Source organism: Clupea harengus, chromosome 20 (assembly GCF_900700415.2).
Source record: "Clupea harengus chromosome 20, Ch_v2.0.2, whole genome shotgun sequence".
NCBI classification, from domain to species: domain Eukaryota; kingdom Metazoa; phylum Chordata; class Actinopteri; order Clupeiformes; family Clupeidae; genus Clupea; species Clupea harengus.
The window spans coordinates 12,297,939-12,314,457 of record NC_045171.1 but is presented as its reverse complement, the minus strand read 5'-3'; the positions used below and the strand labels follow the sequence as shown (position 1 = coordinate 12,314,457).

The following is a 16,519-nucleotide window of genomic DNA, read 5'->3' as shown; positions in this document are numbered from 1 at the left end:
GAGAATCAGGGCTTGAAATGTCTTCTCTCCCCCTCACAGCTGTAGTCTAACAGCGGAGCTTGCTCAGATACTCATAGTCAGATACATGTACACATGCACATGCACATTATACATGCACACACCAGGCCTCAGAGGCAGACAGACATATCCACATGCTCAAATGCCCATGCCCACACACAGTCATCCTTCTACAGACACACTCACAGTCACTGAAGCAGACAGACAGACACACACACACAAGCACACACTCGATCGCACACAGATGTCTCAGACAGACACACACACACATTCTGCCACACACAGACACTCAACCAGACACAGGCAAACTCATACAAACAGCTTCATCCCCCTGCTTGTACATACATACAAACACAAGTGCGCACACGCACGCACACACTCACACGCACACACACACTCACACTCTCTCTCAAGCATGGCCCGGTCTCCCCTGAGGCGTCGCACATGGCTGCTCTCAGTAGCTAGGCGCACACGGCGATACGGCGACGAGGCATCGGCTCACATTAATTACGGCAGCGTGTTCAAGCCGTAGCCAACGGACCTCGGGGGAAATCAACCTTTTAATGCATCTTTGATGTGCATTTAATGAGGGATTCAGCACATTATGGATTTTCCGCCGCCTCGCCGGTCCCCTCCCTTTATTCCTCTTACTACTTCCCCGTTATCCTTCTTTTTTTTACCCCCACCCCCCCAGCTCGTTTCGTCTTCCTCCTCATCCGCGACTCGGCGGCAACCCCTAAATCCACACCTAAAGGTACTTACGGGCCTATTTCTTTCCCACTCATCGCCTCCTCCTCCTCGTGGTATTTCTGCTATATGAGCTCTATACGTTTCATCCCCTGAAGTTGGTTTTAAAACACAGGTCCTTTGGCTGCGCTATGTAAATGAGTTCAGCTCCCAGGGTGTGCTAATACTGATGAAATAAGTTTTTAGTCAAACGGAACGGCTCAATGGAAATGAAAATTGGCGATGACGATGAGTCCCCGAAGGACGTGGAGTTGAGGTTAAGGGGGTAAAATGCTTCCCTAGTGTTTCATGTCAACCATCTGGATGTGATAATTAGCCTCGTACTGAAACCAAAAGTGTGGAACCAATGATGCAATCAGAAGTAAAAGGGAAAACAAAACCATGGCCTGGCCTGATTGTCTTCTGCCTCTGATCTTCCACGGCCCTCTTCATCCTCCTTCCCCTTTCTCTCTCTCTCTCTCTCTCTCTCTCTCTCTCTCTCTCTCTCATTCTCTCTCTCTCACTCTCTCTCTTTCTCTCTCTCTCACTCTGGATCCCGCGCAGGCTCCGGGGAAGCCGGCCATCGAGGCATCCCACTTCCTGGAGTGGATGAGCCTGGAGCCCCAGTCTCTGGTGTGGCTGCCGGTCCTGGACCGCGTCGCCGTGGCCGAGTCGGCCAAGCACCAGGCCAAGTGCTACATCTGCAAACAGTGCCCCATCAAAGGCTTCAGGTGAGTGTGTGTGTGTGTGTGTGTGTGCACGTGTGTGTGTGTGTGTGTGCATGTGTGTATTTATGTGCGTATGTGTGTGTACTTGTAAGCATATGCAAGGGGCCAGCCCTGTCAGTTAATTGCCATAACAGCAATGTTCTGTCAGAGAATTGTAATCATTTCCATTTGGAGGGGAGGCTACAGTGAGTATACCAGTTGGCAACGTTAGCCCTGCAAATATCACCTCACTGCACTAAACTACTTTGGAAGCTTGTGTACATTTCCTGTCAGCCACCTTGGGTGTATAAAACAGCAGTGTACAGAAGTGTACTTAAGCCTCCCTCCATACAAACAGCAGGTGAGCTACCTGTGATTGGCTATTGGATTTGAGGAATGCTGTAGGCTCTTCTGTTGCGTCGGTCATGCCCGAAGGCCCCAGCTGAGTTAGCAGCAGCAGCTCTGCTCGTCTCTACTCTGCTGTCCTCTCCTCCCCTCATCCTGCCGTGGTATTTATATCCGCTCCCCTGTGGCTCCCTGCAGGTACCGCAGCCTCAAACAGTTCAACGTGGACATCTGCCAGACGTGCTTCCTCACCGGGCGCACCACCAAAGGGAAGAAGCTGCACTACCCCATCATGGAGTACTACACCCCCGTAAGACACGCCGGCGAGGTCTGAGGGTCTGAATGAATGACACAGTTAGGAATGAATGGTGGGAAATAAAAAGCAGAAAAGGAAGGAAAGAAAGGAGATAAAACGAGTGATATAAAGCTAAAAGGGAGCGAAAAAAGACAAAAAAGCAATAAGACTACTGACAAAGTACAATACAGACATATAAACAGACATAAAAATAAGTCCAGATACTTGCTGTGGCTGTGACAGTGATGTGTGGGGCTTCTCCAAGTCAGCACTTTCCTGCATTGACATGGACAGTGCCGGGCAGCATTAGCATAAAGCAGGCAGGATCGCTGCAGCTTTGACACCAAGCAGACGAGCGATTTGACTGAGCGTACAGTAGATGAGGTTTTTTTAGATTCAGTCGAGTCAGTAGATGAGTTTTTTTTTCAGTTCCTCCTCTTCCTGGACTGGCACCAGCTCAGCTCCTACCATCCCATGCCATTTGTGCCGCTCAAATACCAGCCAGTCTGCCAACTCCCTCCAGTCTAGTCCTGGGAAGTGCTGCACGCTCGCTGGCCCTCGGAAATAAAATATGACTCCGGACTTATTTCCTTAATGACTGCTCACACACAGACTGTTCCATAGCAGTGTGTGATTGGCCATTAGGTTTGCAGGGGATTTTTTTTTCCTAGCTTTGGGTTTTCTTAAACAGAGCTGGGTGAATGAATTAGCTGCTAGTGCACAGGTGATGGAGGTGATGAATGGAGGCTATTGGCTAGTGATTGTCCAGACTGGGGCAAGCTCCGGTCACCCTAGGGAGAGATTTCTGATCACCGCTGTGCCCGCAGCAAGGACCTGAAGGGGAGATTTTCTTTTTCTTTCTTTTTCTCTTTCTTTCTTTCACTCACTTTATCTCTCCTCTTTTTCTCGTCCTCTATTCCTCCTCCCTCTCTGCCATTCATGACCCTACTCACCGTGCCAGACCACCTCCGGGGAGAGGATGAGGGACTTTGCCAAGACGCTGAAAAACAAGTTCCGCTCGAAGCAGTACTTCAGCAAGCATCCGCAGCGAGGCTACCTGCCTGTCCAGTCCGTCCTGGAGGCCGAAAGCACCGAGACGTGAGTGTGTGTGTGTGTGTGTGTGGTGGAGGGTGGGGGTGGGGATAGAGATAAAGAGGTTACACACCTTTATGAAACCATTGTCATATACTCTCACACTCCGAGTTACACCAATACAACACAACTAAAAAGAGAGAGAGAGAGAGCATAGAAGGGGAAAGAGAGAGATAGAGTGGGACATAGTGAAGGGGAAAGAGAGAGAAATTGTGACCCCCACCAGGAAATTGCGAGGGTTTGTTGCAATTGTTGCGGCCAAAAGTAGCTAAATTTGCTGTGGAAATTATCAAAATTGAATTCTCAAAATCAATTGCAAATAATGAGGAAATTCTATGACATTTTTTGCTGTAATAATGTGGTAATAAGAGAAACTAGCAACCAGCAATTGAGGGAAATCCTTGAATTTGCATGAATTTGTGAAAACGTAAGATTGCCAAATCCTGGAGGGACTGATTGCTTACCTGACAGCCTCTCGTGACTCTGGCATGAGCTGGCTGATAGCACTAATACTCACGATGGCAGCAGCCAATATCTGTGGCCGAGATAACACAGCATGCTGCTAAGGGCTAATATTAGGATTAGGGCAGAAGTTTATCTAAGGATCCGTAACGGCGTAGCTCTTGAGCAGGATATGAGAAGATGAAGAAGAAGAAGAAGACAACAAAGAAGAAGAAGAAGAAGGCACACAGATAGAAGCAGAGGTGGGAGTCAGCAGGGGGTTGGGAACATGACCTAGTTTAGAAGAACGGCCCGCCATCACCATCATCATGAACAAATTATGAACAAATATACACTCACACACTCACACACACACACACACACACACACACGTGTGTAGGCATGCAAACACACATTGTGGCACATAGTTCTACAGGCATATAATTCTAGATCGTGTGTGTGTGTGTGTATTTGTGTTCTCACAGGCCCTGCTCCTCACCCAAGCTACCCCATGCAGATACACACAGCCGGATTGAGCATTTTGCCAGCAGGTAGGAGCCCATCATTACTGAATGAGCCATGGTAATTTCCTCATAGCGAGTATTCATCATCTCCCAGCGTTTTGTCCTAAATTCAATGTCAAAGTTGATAGCTGTTGGTGAGGTTTTTAAATGTGTAAATGTATGCTGTTTGTAAGTCTGCAAAAATAATGAAACTTAATTCATATTTAAAACATAATTTCATTTGCAGGGCTGACAGTTGCCTCAGTTCTTTTCTGTTGGCAAGTCAACTCGTTTTTTTACACTTTTGGATTCTAAATTTCTTTTTCTTGTTTCTAATTACACCAGCCGTATGGACTGGACCTCATTAACAGCCATACAGATACAAGTCGAGTTGAAAGTGCACAGTTTGCTAGTAAAACTAGTAGTTAAGTTATCCAATCTTGGGTGTTTGTTTTCTTTCCCATGTGTTTCAGTATAATTGTTCAGCTGTAGTCCATCTGTAGATTTTATTAAGCGTATATAGCTTATTGGGCTTCATTTGTGTGTGTTCCAATGTTGGCCAATCATTTTCACAACCTCTCCATTTTGCTTTACAACCCAGTTTGGAATTTCTCTACTTGTGTGAGCTCTGGCATGGAGAGGCTCACATGGTTGTTGCCCTGTGGGTCAGTTTGGTCAGGCTCAGTTGCTATTCTCTCTCACTCTCTGTCTCTCTCACTCACACACACACACACACACACACAGACACACACACACACACACACACACACACACACACACGCACTAATACATTCCATTAAAGCTGATGTACACTTACAGCTACTTCTCACATCCTAGCTATCCACTCCTCTGTCACACCTCCACCCCATCTCTAACTCAGCCCATCAGCCTCCCTCTCTCCCCTTCTCCCTTTCTCCGCTTCTCTCTCTCTCCCTCTCTCTCTCCCTTTCTCCCCTCCTCTCTCTCCCTCTCTCTCTCTCTCCCTCCTTCCCTTCCCCTATCCCTCTCTCCCTCTCTCTCTCCCTCCTTCCCTTCCCCTATCCCTCTCTCCCTCTCTCTTTCCTTCACCATCCCCTACATCTCCCCCTCTGTCTCCCCCTGTGCAATGCAATGACAAGCAGCTCTGCAATATACTGGAGCTGGAAATGCATTTGACATCTGCCAAGTCTCTCCACTCGTCCGCCTTTCCCCTGCTCTACTTTATCTAGTCTCCCCTTCGAAGTTTTCTCTCAATGTTATCTTCTCTCCTTTGTCATCTTTCCATTTACATCCCTCCGCTCCGCTCCGCTCCCCTTCCCTTTCTCCCTTTCCAAAGCATTTAGTTTTCCCGATGCGCACATGGCACCTAATGCATTTAATTGTCTTTGCCCGAGCCTTGATGTTACGTGTAGTCATCCATCGGCAGTCAGCATGAGAACTGGCTGTCTGAAACCAAGAGCTCGTTTGGCATCCACAGCCCCTTGCCCCTGCCAGGAGTCTGTTTGTGGGAACACAACAAATGAAAAAAATAATAAATATATTTAAAACACGCACACTCACAAAGATGTCTAATTTTGCTGAGGTGCTTGTGTCTGTGAAAAGGGAAAATACAGTCAAGTGCAGGAAGATGTCTTCAGTTTCCCCTTTTCTACCCACACATCGGTTTCTCCATCTCTCTCTCTCTCTCTCTCTCTCTCTCTCTCTTTCCCTCTCTGTCTGTCTCTCTCTTTCCCTCTCTGTCTGTCTCTCTCTCTCTGTATCTCCCTCTCTCTCTGTCTCTCTCTCTCTCTCCCTCTCTGTCTGTCTCTCTCTCTCTCTCTTTCCCTCTCTGTCTGTCTCTCTCTCTCTGTATCTCTCTCCATCAGCCCTTGACATCTCCTCATGTTGAGATGATGTCCATGTCCTAGTAAAAGAAGCCCTATAACTTCATTTCCGTCTGAGGTCAGAGGTCAGAGGTCAGAGGCCCAGAGAACTGAAAAGGACACCTTGGTCTGCATATTTAAAGCTCCGCCTATATGGATCCAGACAGCTATTTCATGCATATGGAAAGAACGCAAAATTGAATGAATCTCCTTTCCTCTTCTGTGTTACTCTCAAGTTCTCATCCTTTTTTTTCTCTCTCTCTCTCTCTATCGCTATCTCTTTCCCCCTTCCTCTAAAAAGAGAGAGAAATATTAACAAGCTTTGCCATTACTTTATTTACGCCCCCCACCCCCAATCATGGCTCAGACCTCCTTTGGGGTTTAATGGAAAATGTAATTTATATTTAAAAGTTTAAGATTGTCAGCGTGTTTCAGTGCGTGTTTCAGATCCTCCTCGGGGGGAGATGTATCAATCATCTCTCCGGAAGGGAGAGAGGGCTTTCACTCCTTTCTTCTTTTCATTTGCTCCATTTCTTTTTCTTTATAAGTGCAGAATGAGTGGGTGTAGTTGTTAATCTTCAGTAATAACTTGGGGCCGTCGGGGAGCAAGTCTGCTATTTGATGTTTTAGGAGGGAGAAAGGGGGAATAGAACACGTTGGATAGAGAGGGGAAAGGACTGTGCAGTGTGCTGTCATCATTCATTGCACATAGACGCACTGGTCTGCAAATATACCTGCTCAATGATGCACATTTGATCGCACTAACATTAAAGCATGAGTGTGTAAATACATATAAACAAATGAGTCCATGGCAACACAGATAGACTCATCACAATGAGAGCATTCCGGTCAGCGCTCCACCCTACAGGAGTGGCAAGTCATCAAGTGATCAAAAGCATTATCTCAGCACACTTCCTGGTCACACATAATTTGTCCTCTCCTTTCCCTCCCTATTTCTCCTTCTCTCCCTCCCTCTTCCTCTCTCTCTCCTTCTTTCCCTCCCTCTTCCTCTCTCTGTCTCATTCACTCCCTCTTCCTCCCTCTGTCACATTCACTCCCTCTTCCTCTCTCTGTCTCATTCACTCCCTCTCTTCCTCCATCTGTCTCATTCACTCCCTCTTTTCCTCCCTCTCTTCACACTGCCTCGTAAACAACGTAGGATACTCCCTTCGTGTCTGCCTGTTTACCTCCCTTACACACTCACACGTTCCTTCTTATATGCGTAAACACATTCATACACCACACACAAACAAACACACACACACACACACTCTCATACACTTCAGATAAAACCTCATCCTCTATACCCCTAGGGGGTCAGTGACCCTCTCTCCCATCTCCCCCATCAATCCCAGTGCCTCCCCCAAGGTTCCCCTAACCCCCGATCACTTGATGGAGAGTTGTCCTATTAAAGCCCTGTGATGGACTGTAGCGCTATGGTGAGGGGGAAGTGAATTAGGAGATCTCAATGGCAAGCCAGAGGTCAGGCAGGCGGGAGCGGGCTGGTTGGCTGATAGCTGCCGGCTAGAGGTGACCGGGAGGACAGCCGGGTGCTCTGATAAGGTCCTCACTCACGCCCCTGGGCTCTATGGTTTTATATGTATAATTCAGCTCTTTTTTTTTATTGGGACGTAATTTTATGGAGTTGCGTTTTAGTTTGACCTTTTATTTCTTTGCTTCCTCACAGAAGTGCCTGAGGTGGTCACTAGTTGACAGGCACCCCTTTGGTTCAAGAGGTTCGTAGTTGTATCAGACTGGCTTGTTTTAGTAGTAGGTTTTCAATCCAGCCTAGAAGGAGCAAATCCGATATAAGTTGTCATCAGTCGCAGTGCTTTGAAGACTGAGAACAGTCGATGTAGCTGAGTGGAACTAGGTCTGAGGTTGTACGCCTGGGATTTGAGCCCACAGTCTCTAACTAGCATGCTGGATAAAACCACAAAACCCACACTGGCTTTAGTTGTCACACATACAGTAGACGAGGGAGATGCAAGCAAACCCCTGTGGTTTGCAGCAAACTTGTGGGCGTCTCAGAGTGACCATGTGGCCCCGTCTCTGGCGCCGTCTCTGCACACGTCCCTCAGCCGGGGCCGTTGGAAGGAAGGCACTTAGCGCGTTCTCCTCCCGGCTTTGCAAGCAGTCGCCAGCCTCAGTGTCCTCTCAGTCAGCCTGCCAAACCCCAGGGGCCCACCTGGCGGGGGGGGGGGGGGGGGGGTTGTAGTGGCTGGTGTTGGTGGGGGGGGTTCAGTACACGCCATGGGGTCGCTAAAAGCAAAGTTTCCCCCTCCTTCATCAACTCCCTTCAGGGTGGTGCAGTAATGGTCCGTGTGGAGGCAGCAGCCAGCGATTGGTATAGGGAGCTTGGGTGGCTGTCCATGGTGCTGAAATCATCCCAAGGGAGACTTACTGCAATCATGTGGCTGCAGTTATGTGGCCAGTTCGGGCGGAGTGTGAAGAGGGAGGAAGGAAGTCGGTGGGGAAAGTTAACAAGGAACAAACAGCCAAGCTCTGGCAGTTTAGTGGGTTTTTACAGAGAGCTGTGCCTCGTTAAAAATGTAGATTGTGTAAAATGCTGGCAGATTCTTCAAATGACGGCGGAATATAAACAGTGGATTCTGCTATCTTGTGTTACTTCTGAGTGCTCCTCTCTGTGTCTTTATAGGGTGTGCATTGCGTGTTGTGATTCAGAGAATTGATTTGATGTTCATGGTATTCCTGTAATGATGTTTGAACCAAACATCAAGGCACTCTATAGAGGCTCTCTGGCCGCATGTGATGGGCTGTGCTATGAGTGCCCTCAGAAGTCCCATTGGAATTATTTGTTTCACTTCTGGAATCTGGTCCACTGTAATCTCTCTGTCACTGGCTCATTCTGTGTGTGTGTGTGTCTGTGTGTCTGTGTGTCTGTGTGTGTGTGTGTGTGTGTGTGTGTGTGTGTGTGTGCACGTTCGTGTGTGTGTTTTGCTTCCAGGTTGGCAGAGATGGAAAATCAGAACTGCTCCTTCTTCACTGACAGCCTCTCACCAGATGAAAGCCTGTGAGTACAAACCCCATTATGCACACGCACACACACACACACGCCCTGAAACCTCTCATTATAGCTGTGACCCACCACTGCAACATGCCCCTGAAAGCCTGTGTGTGTGTGTGTGTGTGTGCTTGTTTGTCTATTTATGCGTGTGAATGTGTCAGTATGTAACAGAGGGAGCAAGAAAGGGCATGAGAGAGTGAGAGATTGTTTTTAGGGTGGTTGGGCGGTCACACATAAAACAGGGAAGGGGGGGGGGGGGTAATGAAAATCACCCATGGCACTGCAAGCTTTCTCCCTTCATCATATAAAAGTCTTTATGATTAAGGAGTGTAGTGGCAGGAGCAAACAGAGAGGAGCGTGGGATGAAGAAAGAAGAATTGGTGCAGGGGGGAAAGAGGCAGGACTGGGGGATAGGAGAGAGGTGTTATTGAAATGCCATGGAGCACAGAGGTGGGAGCTGGAGGCTGTCAAAGCAGAAGAATGTGTGTGTGTGTGTGTGTGTGTGTGTGTGTGTGTGTGGTCGGGTGTGTGGGTGGGTTGATTGGTGTGGATGAGCTACATGCATATAGAAGTGAATAAAGTGAGCGTTTGCCCAAAACCGTTTAAAATTCTCTGGCCACCACAGCGCTTAGTACAGACAGAATGCTTTAAGGGGACAGAGAGAGAGAGAGAGAGTGCATGTGCGTGTCAATCTCATTGAGTGGGGTGAATGGAGTGTTCATGAATGCCTTTCAGGGCAAGGGTAAGGATTGAGTGGTGATATTGTTTTTGGAGTGAATGGTGTGTGTGTGTGTGTGTGTGTGTGTGTGTGTGTGTGTTGTGTGTTGTGTGTGTGTGTGTGTGACTTTGTTAAAAAGGAGAGAGAGAAAGCAAAACAAAATGTTTGCTGTGGTGTGCATATTTACTGAATGGCTGTGTGCCTGAAGTGTTCTCAGCAGACGTGTTCTGAATGCTGTTTACTCCTGGGGCTGTTTAGAAAAGGCTTACCTCCGAGGCACTGCATGCCTATATGTTACCAACACCCGCCTATCCACCACACCTGTGCCACTCCAAGTATTTAGATACATGTGACACTGTGTGTTTGTGTGTTTGTGTTTGTAGCATATGAATTTGTGCACCTTTGTGAAAATGAACTATGCTGTGTCAGTAAAACTGGTCAGTAGTACATGCACATTTCTGAATGTGTGTATCCTGCTCTTTGTGTGCTAAGCTAATATATCTGGTCTGATCTCTCATTATTAGTCAATATCCTTTTCTGTATATGATTAGTTTGCTGGTGTTGGTATTGGTGGCTCTGTATGCATTAATGTCTGGCTTGGCCGTGCTTTGCTTCTGTGGAGCTGCTGTCTCAGCGTTCCTACAGTCTCCTACTGTATGGTTGTGCCATTTTAAGCTCTGTTGCTTATGCTCTGGTGATGTGCTGTTTTGTGTCTGTGCTGTTGGCTTTGTCTGCTTGGCAGGATGGCTATTCTTTATCCCTGTGTCAACTCGGTCTCACAAATGCATGTTGCCTTTTCTCCATAGCTCTTCAAAAGTTTCTGCCTAGACTGAGCCTATATTATATTATATTATATTATATTATATTATATTATATATACATGGCACGGCAATTACCTGTTTTTACCTGTAATTACCTATGCACTGCAGTATTCAATTGTGTGGCCTGATAATCATTTGTATGCTCGAAATAATTGAAGTTGCTTACGATTATGGAAACATCCATACAGGTGATTTATATTGTATCCAGAGCTACACTGTGCGCTAGATAAGTGTACCTGGTGAGACCGGGTTGGCAGTGCTGCTCTGGCCTTGTGCTGTGGCCGCGCTGCTTGGTCAGTGGTGCTGTGTGGCTGTGCGGCTGGTGGCTCAGTGTGTTGTCTCCTGTGTGGGGGACTCAGGGATGAAGATCAGTACCTCCTACGTCACTCCAGCCCCGCCCTGGAGCAGGACTCCCCCCTGGGAGCGCACCTGCTGGTGGACATCAACTGCCAGGACAAGGACGAGCTGCAGCGCACGCTGGCGCGCCTGGAGAACGAGAACCGGTGAGTCCCCACGTCACGGTCATCGCGCTCTGTGGAGAATGACGCCGGTGTTGTAGAGACTGGATGTCAGCAGACATTTTCTCTCTGATGGGGTCCTGTCAGTACTGGGTGAAAGAACACTCAAAAGCTCATGAAGGGGACACTGTAGATTCAGCATAATCCCTATCTGCCACACCGTTAGCCGATTGGTGATCACCGCATACAGTCCTCAGATTTACTCATTCACTCATTTAGTGGATGCTGTTTACCAAAGCAGCTATCACAATTGTACCAATTTATTTTTAGCCTCTACGATCCCTATGATCTTGGGGTTGCACTTTGCCCTATCAGAGGAGGTACAGGAGTAGGCCCTACTTCTACATTCTGTAGATACAATGCTTGTTGTTGAGTCTTTGGGTGCTTTGCACTTCATTTAGTTTTACTGTGCTCCTGTAACCAAAATGGTAGAGCAAGGTGCTAACAACGTGGGTGCAATATTTACAGAGCACACATGCTGATGAAAATGTATCTGTTCGTTAAGCAATTTGTATAGTATCTGCGTTTTCTGGCACCAAGTCTTAAAGCGAGTATGTATATTAACAACAGTTCCCTAGAAATGCAGCAGTGAGAGATCAAATTTAACCAGTCCGGAATCGTCTTTTAAATTGAGATGGGATTCAATTTTTTTCCTGAGAGTGCTTTCAAAGGACTGTCTGGGATTCTTTTGCAACCAGGGTTACTTACATTAGCATGAGGCAGACTGCAGATTTAAGAGGAAAAGTAAGTAAAATATGTAGCCGCTAACCAAGGTGGACACAGTGCCCTCCCAGATTAATACAGACGTCATTCCGAGAGAAGGTATGTGGGATTGACTTCAGGCTACATTGAGCACGAAAAAATTGAATAGAGAGTAGAACATGAATTAGCTGGAAAAAGCAATAATGCGTGGAAACCGCCGTGGCATTTCAAGCAACCCTGGCATTGAACACACACAGATTCTATCTCGGATGCTTTTAGAGAAAATATCAAGGACGCCATCTACCTCGGAACAATTTCAGATTAGATGAGGGGACATTAAGTGGAGAATTGATGATCTGATATTGTCTTATGGAGCAAAAGCACTTCAAAAAATTGATATCAGATTTTCATAATGGGATGGCAAAACACTTTCCATGAAGAAATTAAACTTTCTTATTAGAGATTATTACTTCTGTGAAAATAAAAGAGCAACATCACTTGTTGCCCACTTACCCATCTTTTCATCGGCCTTATCTGATACTGTAATGCACAAATGCCACGGCTTGGGAGTATCAGAGCCACTCGCTAGGATAGAAAAGACTTTATAAAGCAAACAGATTGTCAGCTCCATCAACAGCAGTGACTTTTTGACTTCCGCCGCTAGGAAGCGTGTGCCGCACTCTTGACCTACTTTAAGCATCTCGTCTTTGACTGCACGCCACAGACCTCCGAGCAGACTTGAATTGCAAGAAGCACATGCAAAACGACAGATCTGTGTTTTATGTATGTGTATATATATAAATAAATCCCCATTCAATTAATTTGCTACCAGAGGCATATCTCCTTTTAGTGACTCAGTGAGTCTTTCTGCTTTTTTCTTGTGTGACCCTGACCTTTGTGGCTTGGCCTATTTTTCCTGTGTTTTTCCATGCTCAACAGTAGGCTGTGATGAGCTGAATATCAGTGCATCCCTACAGGCCATCTTGGACCTTGTTAGACTTTGATTATTGTTGACATAATTTAGGTATATGTTATGACTGCCTTTGTGCCATTTAGCAGGTGTTGTGGCATTTGCGATGAATTGACACATACTAAAAACGGTGCGTTTGACTCATGTTCTTGCCTGGTTGTTAGTTTAATTGCACACAGACACAGACATTTAAGACAACCGATAAATTAAGTGACATCACAGCTTCAGTAATTATTATGCTTTTAACAAAAATTGAATTCAGTTGCCATGGCAAGCAACTAATAATAAACCTATCAAGATCCATTAAGGTAACACATTTGTTAATTAACATGTTCAGTCATATTTTTGTGCTTAAAACAGAGCAATATAATGGGGATGGTCTATAAAACAAAACAATTTGGGAGAAACACATGAAAACATGTCAGTATGCCAACGCTCTCATTGTGAATCACCTCAGGGACTTGTCCACCCTCTTTACAATGCAAACCACTCTGCATGTATTATCAGACTAAAAGGTGAAGAGCTGAATAAAACATACCATTTAGAGCTCATTTAAATCTACTGCAGCAAAGCTCTGTTGATATGCCATAATGCTAAGCCTTTCTGTAGCTCCGCTGTGTGACTAGCATACAACTATTCTCTTTCCCTTGTATTGAACAACCCATGTGGAGTAGCTGGACTGGCTGTGCCGCAACTCTGTCAGATACTGTAATTCTCCAAAGCCAGTGTGGAATGAGTGCTCCCAATCTCCAAATGATCTGTAATCTCATGGAAGCAACACATAGTTACTTCAGTCTACAGCAGCTACTTGGCTGGGTCAGCTGGCACATTTTGCCAAGCAGCAGCAATGTAGCAAGTTTCTCATTCAGTTGGTGACATTGTGAAAGGTGTTTGATGAGTGAAGTGTGGAGTAAAAAACACAAATAAAATGTTGCCGGGACAGTCCTTCAGATTAACTACTGTTGCTCCTCTTCTCTTATTTTCTTCCCAACCTGTTCAACCCAAGCATTGTTGAACAACTACCGTCAATAAATGACAGAGTGACTATCATTTTGAACACACTCTCGTTTACTTACCGTGGTAGTTGCTCAACAATGCTTTTGTCCAGTATGGCTGAGGGTGTGACCTTTGACTGCTTGACCTTTGACTGCTGATTTTGTATGTCCATGCACCAAGGCTGTCAAGCCGTTTGGGATTCTGTCTGACCTGTGGCTTGCCATCTGCTGTGCAGCATCCTGCAGGGGGAGTACCGGCGGCTGAAGTGGCGGCACGAGGAGGCGGCGGCATCGCCCCAGCTGACGGACGGCGACGGGGCCCTGGGCTCGCCGGCGGACCCGCAGGACGAGGAGCTGCTGGCCGAGGCGCGTGTCCTGCGCCAACACAAGACCCGGCTGGAAACTCGCATGCAGATCCTGGAGGACCACAACAAGCAGCTGGAATCGCAGCTGCATCGGCTCCGAGAACTACTGCTGCAGGTACACACGGACAGAGGCTTTCAGGTTTGGGAGGTTTGCCTTAGACATGACGGTGAAGAGACTGTGTGTGTGTGTGTGTGTGTGTGTGTGTGGCGGGGAGGATATAGGGTGCGAGAGAGAGAAAGAGTCGGGTTGAGAGTTGAAGTTGCTATTCTAGATACATATAGAGCGAGAGATATTAACTGACAGAAGTTTGAACTTAACTGCTGCAGTAATACACTGGGGGAAAAGGGAAAAACAGGAGTTTGGGGAAAGCATCATGTTACCGGTGTAGGAGGAAAAGAGAGGAAGAGGAAAGAACAACCTGACAGTACAGGCAGGAAGGAGGGGAGGGGAGGGGAGAACACGCGGCTTTTAAGAAGGTTACAGAGGAAAGATAAGGACACTGTACAAGTTAAAAGTTATTGGGAGGCAAAAAAGAAAGTAAAACTTTGGCCCACAGGGGGGAAAGAGAAAGGCAGCAAGAAAGCAGCGAATGAGGGAGGTATGGAGTGGAAAGAGAGAGAGAGGGTAGAGCCACGGCGTGGGGAGAAATAACGCTGCAGGTAAAGAGGCAGAGAGTAGGGGGACAAAAAGAGAGAGGAGGGATTAACGTTTGGGATGGAGAGATCAGAGAAAGGGAGCGGTGGGAGAAGAAGATAACGTGCGAGAGAATGAACGCCAGGGAGAGAGAGGGATAGAGCCTCTAATGCTGCAGGTAAAGAAAAAAAGGTAGAGTGGGGACAGAGGCAGAGAACAGCGAAGAGACTTACAGCAGGAGAGGAAGGACTAGCCCAGAGAGAGAGAGAGAAAGTGGGAGTGAATGAATGCCATTGTTGAAGACGGAGGATGGAGGAGATGAGAGAGGGATGGAGAGGGAGAGATAGCCAGCTGAAAAGGGACAGAGGAAGTGTGCACCTTTTGTCAAAGAATGAAGGGATGAGTGGGAATAAGGAATGGGTGGAGAGATAGATAGAATGCTATTAGTTGTAGAACAGAGAGAACATGGAGAAAGAGAGAGAGAGAGAGAGAGAGAGGTTACCACATCTTTGGGAGAAAAGGCACAGCGCATAGTGTGTGTGCTGTCACAGTCTGAGGGAAAGAGGGATGGCCATTTTGTTTCATTCTTCCTGTTTTTTTTTTCAGCTTCAGTTTTCCCCTTATTGTTGTCTTATTTGTGATGAAGTCATATGTCTTTACACCTCATGATGGAAACTACATGGTTTGGTATGCTTTGGCTGTATTGGGCCTACTTGAATTAAACTGAACTAAGAGAGATTGAGAGAGTGTATGAGTGAATAGGAAAGCATGACAAAAGAGAGAAAGAGGGTGTCTAAGAGAGAGAGAGAGAGAGACATGAATTAAAAAGGAAGAGGGTAGGAGAGAGCATGTGAGGGTGTGAGAGAGAGAGAGAGAGAGAAAGAGAATGAGACACTCAACACCTGAGATGACTCAGGTGGCTGGGCTCTGTGCAGGCGGCCCATGAGAGGACAGTGGGCACTTTGGAAACAGACAGATGTGATCGACTCAGAGAGAAAAAAAGAAAGATGTAGGGAGGAAGATAGAGATGAGAGTGAAGGCGACTGGACGAGAGCTGGGAACATCTTTAAATAACCACAAGGCCAAAGAGGAAGGCAATGTAAAGACCATAATCCTCTTGCAAAACTGAGGGACGTAACCTGTAATATTGTTTTATGCATGTGTGGGGTTTTGGGGAGGTTTTAGGAGTTTTATGGAGGTAATGCTTTATTTTCACTCACCTCCACACTCACCTTTCACTGCCTCCTGAGGAATCTCTTCAGCCTGTTTTTACCCCTTATCTGGAAAGAAACATTGTGTGTCTGTGTATGTGGGGGGGGTGGTCCTAAAAAACACTCTGACTTTGTACGTTTTGTTACAGACACATAGTACACTTACATGCATGTAGGGTTTTTCTCAGGCCTGATCAGCCTAGTGGGAGATGGGTTAGATTGGCTCCACGGTGAGTGGGTTTTTGTGTTCTTTTTCTCTTTTGTTTTAAGCCAACTGTAGCCACCCTGGGGTCACTGAGTCACACGCCATTGCGTTTACACAAACCACACAGCGATAGCACCAGACTAAACAAAGAAGTCTACACAAACAAAGCCGAAAGAAGCAAAACTATGTGGACTCTCCGTGCATGACTGACCAAGGCCATCCGTCAGTGGGAAAGATGCTCATGTTAAGCCTCATTTCTCTGAGGGTCCGTCAGGTGCCAGGCCATCTGAGTTACGTTTTTTCTTTTTTATTTCTTTTGTTACACACACACACATTCACACGTCTTAGTTACTGCCCTACTTTCTGTCCTTTTGAGTGCATCTT

At 46.6% G+C, this 16,519-nt stretch overlaps 1 protein-coding gene across 3 annotated transcripts in view; it reads left to right on the top strand.

The window, feature by feature from the left end:
- drp2 (dystrophin related protein 2) overlaps positions 1 to 16,519 on the top strand; it is a 146,657-nt gene that overhangs the window by 125,302 nt on the left and 4,836 nt on the right. For all 3 annotated transcript variants that reach the window (XM_012819422.3, XM_042702738.1, XM_042702739.1), the window contains 7 exons: positions 1,309 to 1,475; positions 1,995 to 2,106; positions 3,053 to 3,189; positions 4,110 to 4,175; positions 8,937 to 9,002; positions 10,895 to 11,038; positions 13,957 to 14,200. In XM_012819422.3, coding sequence (XP_012674876.2) covers positions 1,309 to 1,475; positions 1,995 to 2,106; positions 3,053 to 3,189; positions 4,110 to 4,175; positions 8,937 to 9,002; positions 10,895 to 11,038; positions 13,957 to 14,200 — 936 coding nt within the window. The remainder of the gene's footprint in view (positions 1 to 1,308; positions 1,476 to 1,994; positions 2,107 to 3,052; positions 3,190 to 4,109; positions 4,176 to 8,936; positions 9,003 to 10,894; positions 11,039 to 13,956; positions 14,201 to 16,519) is intronic.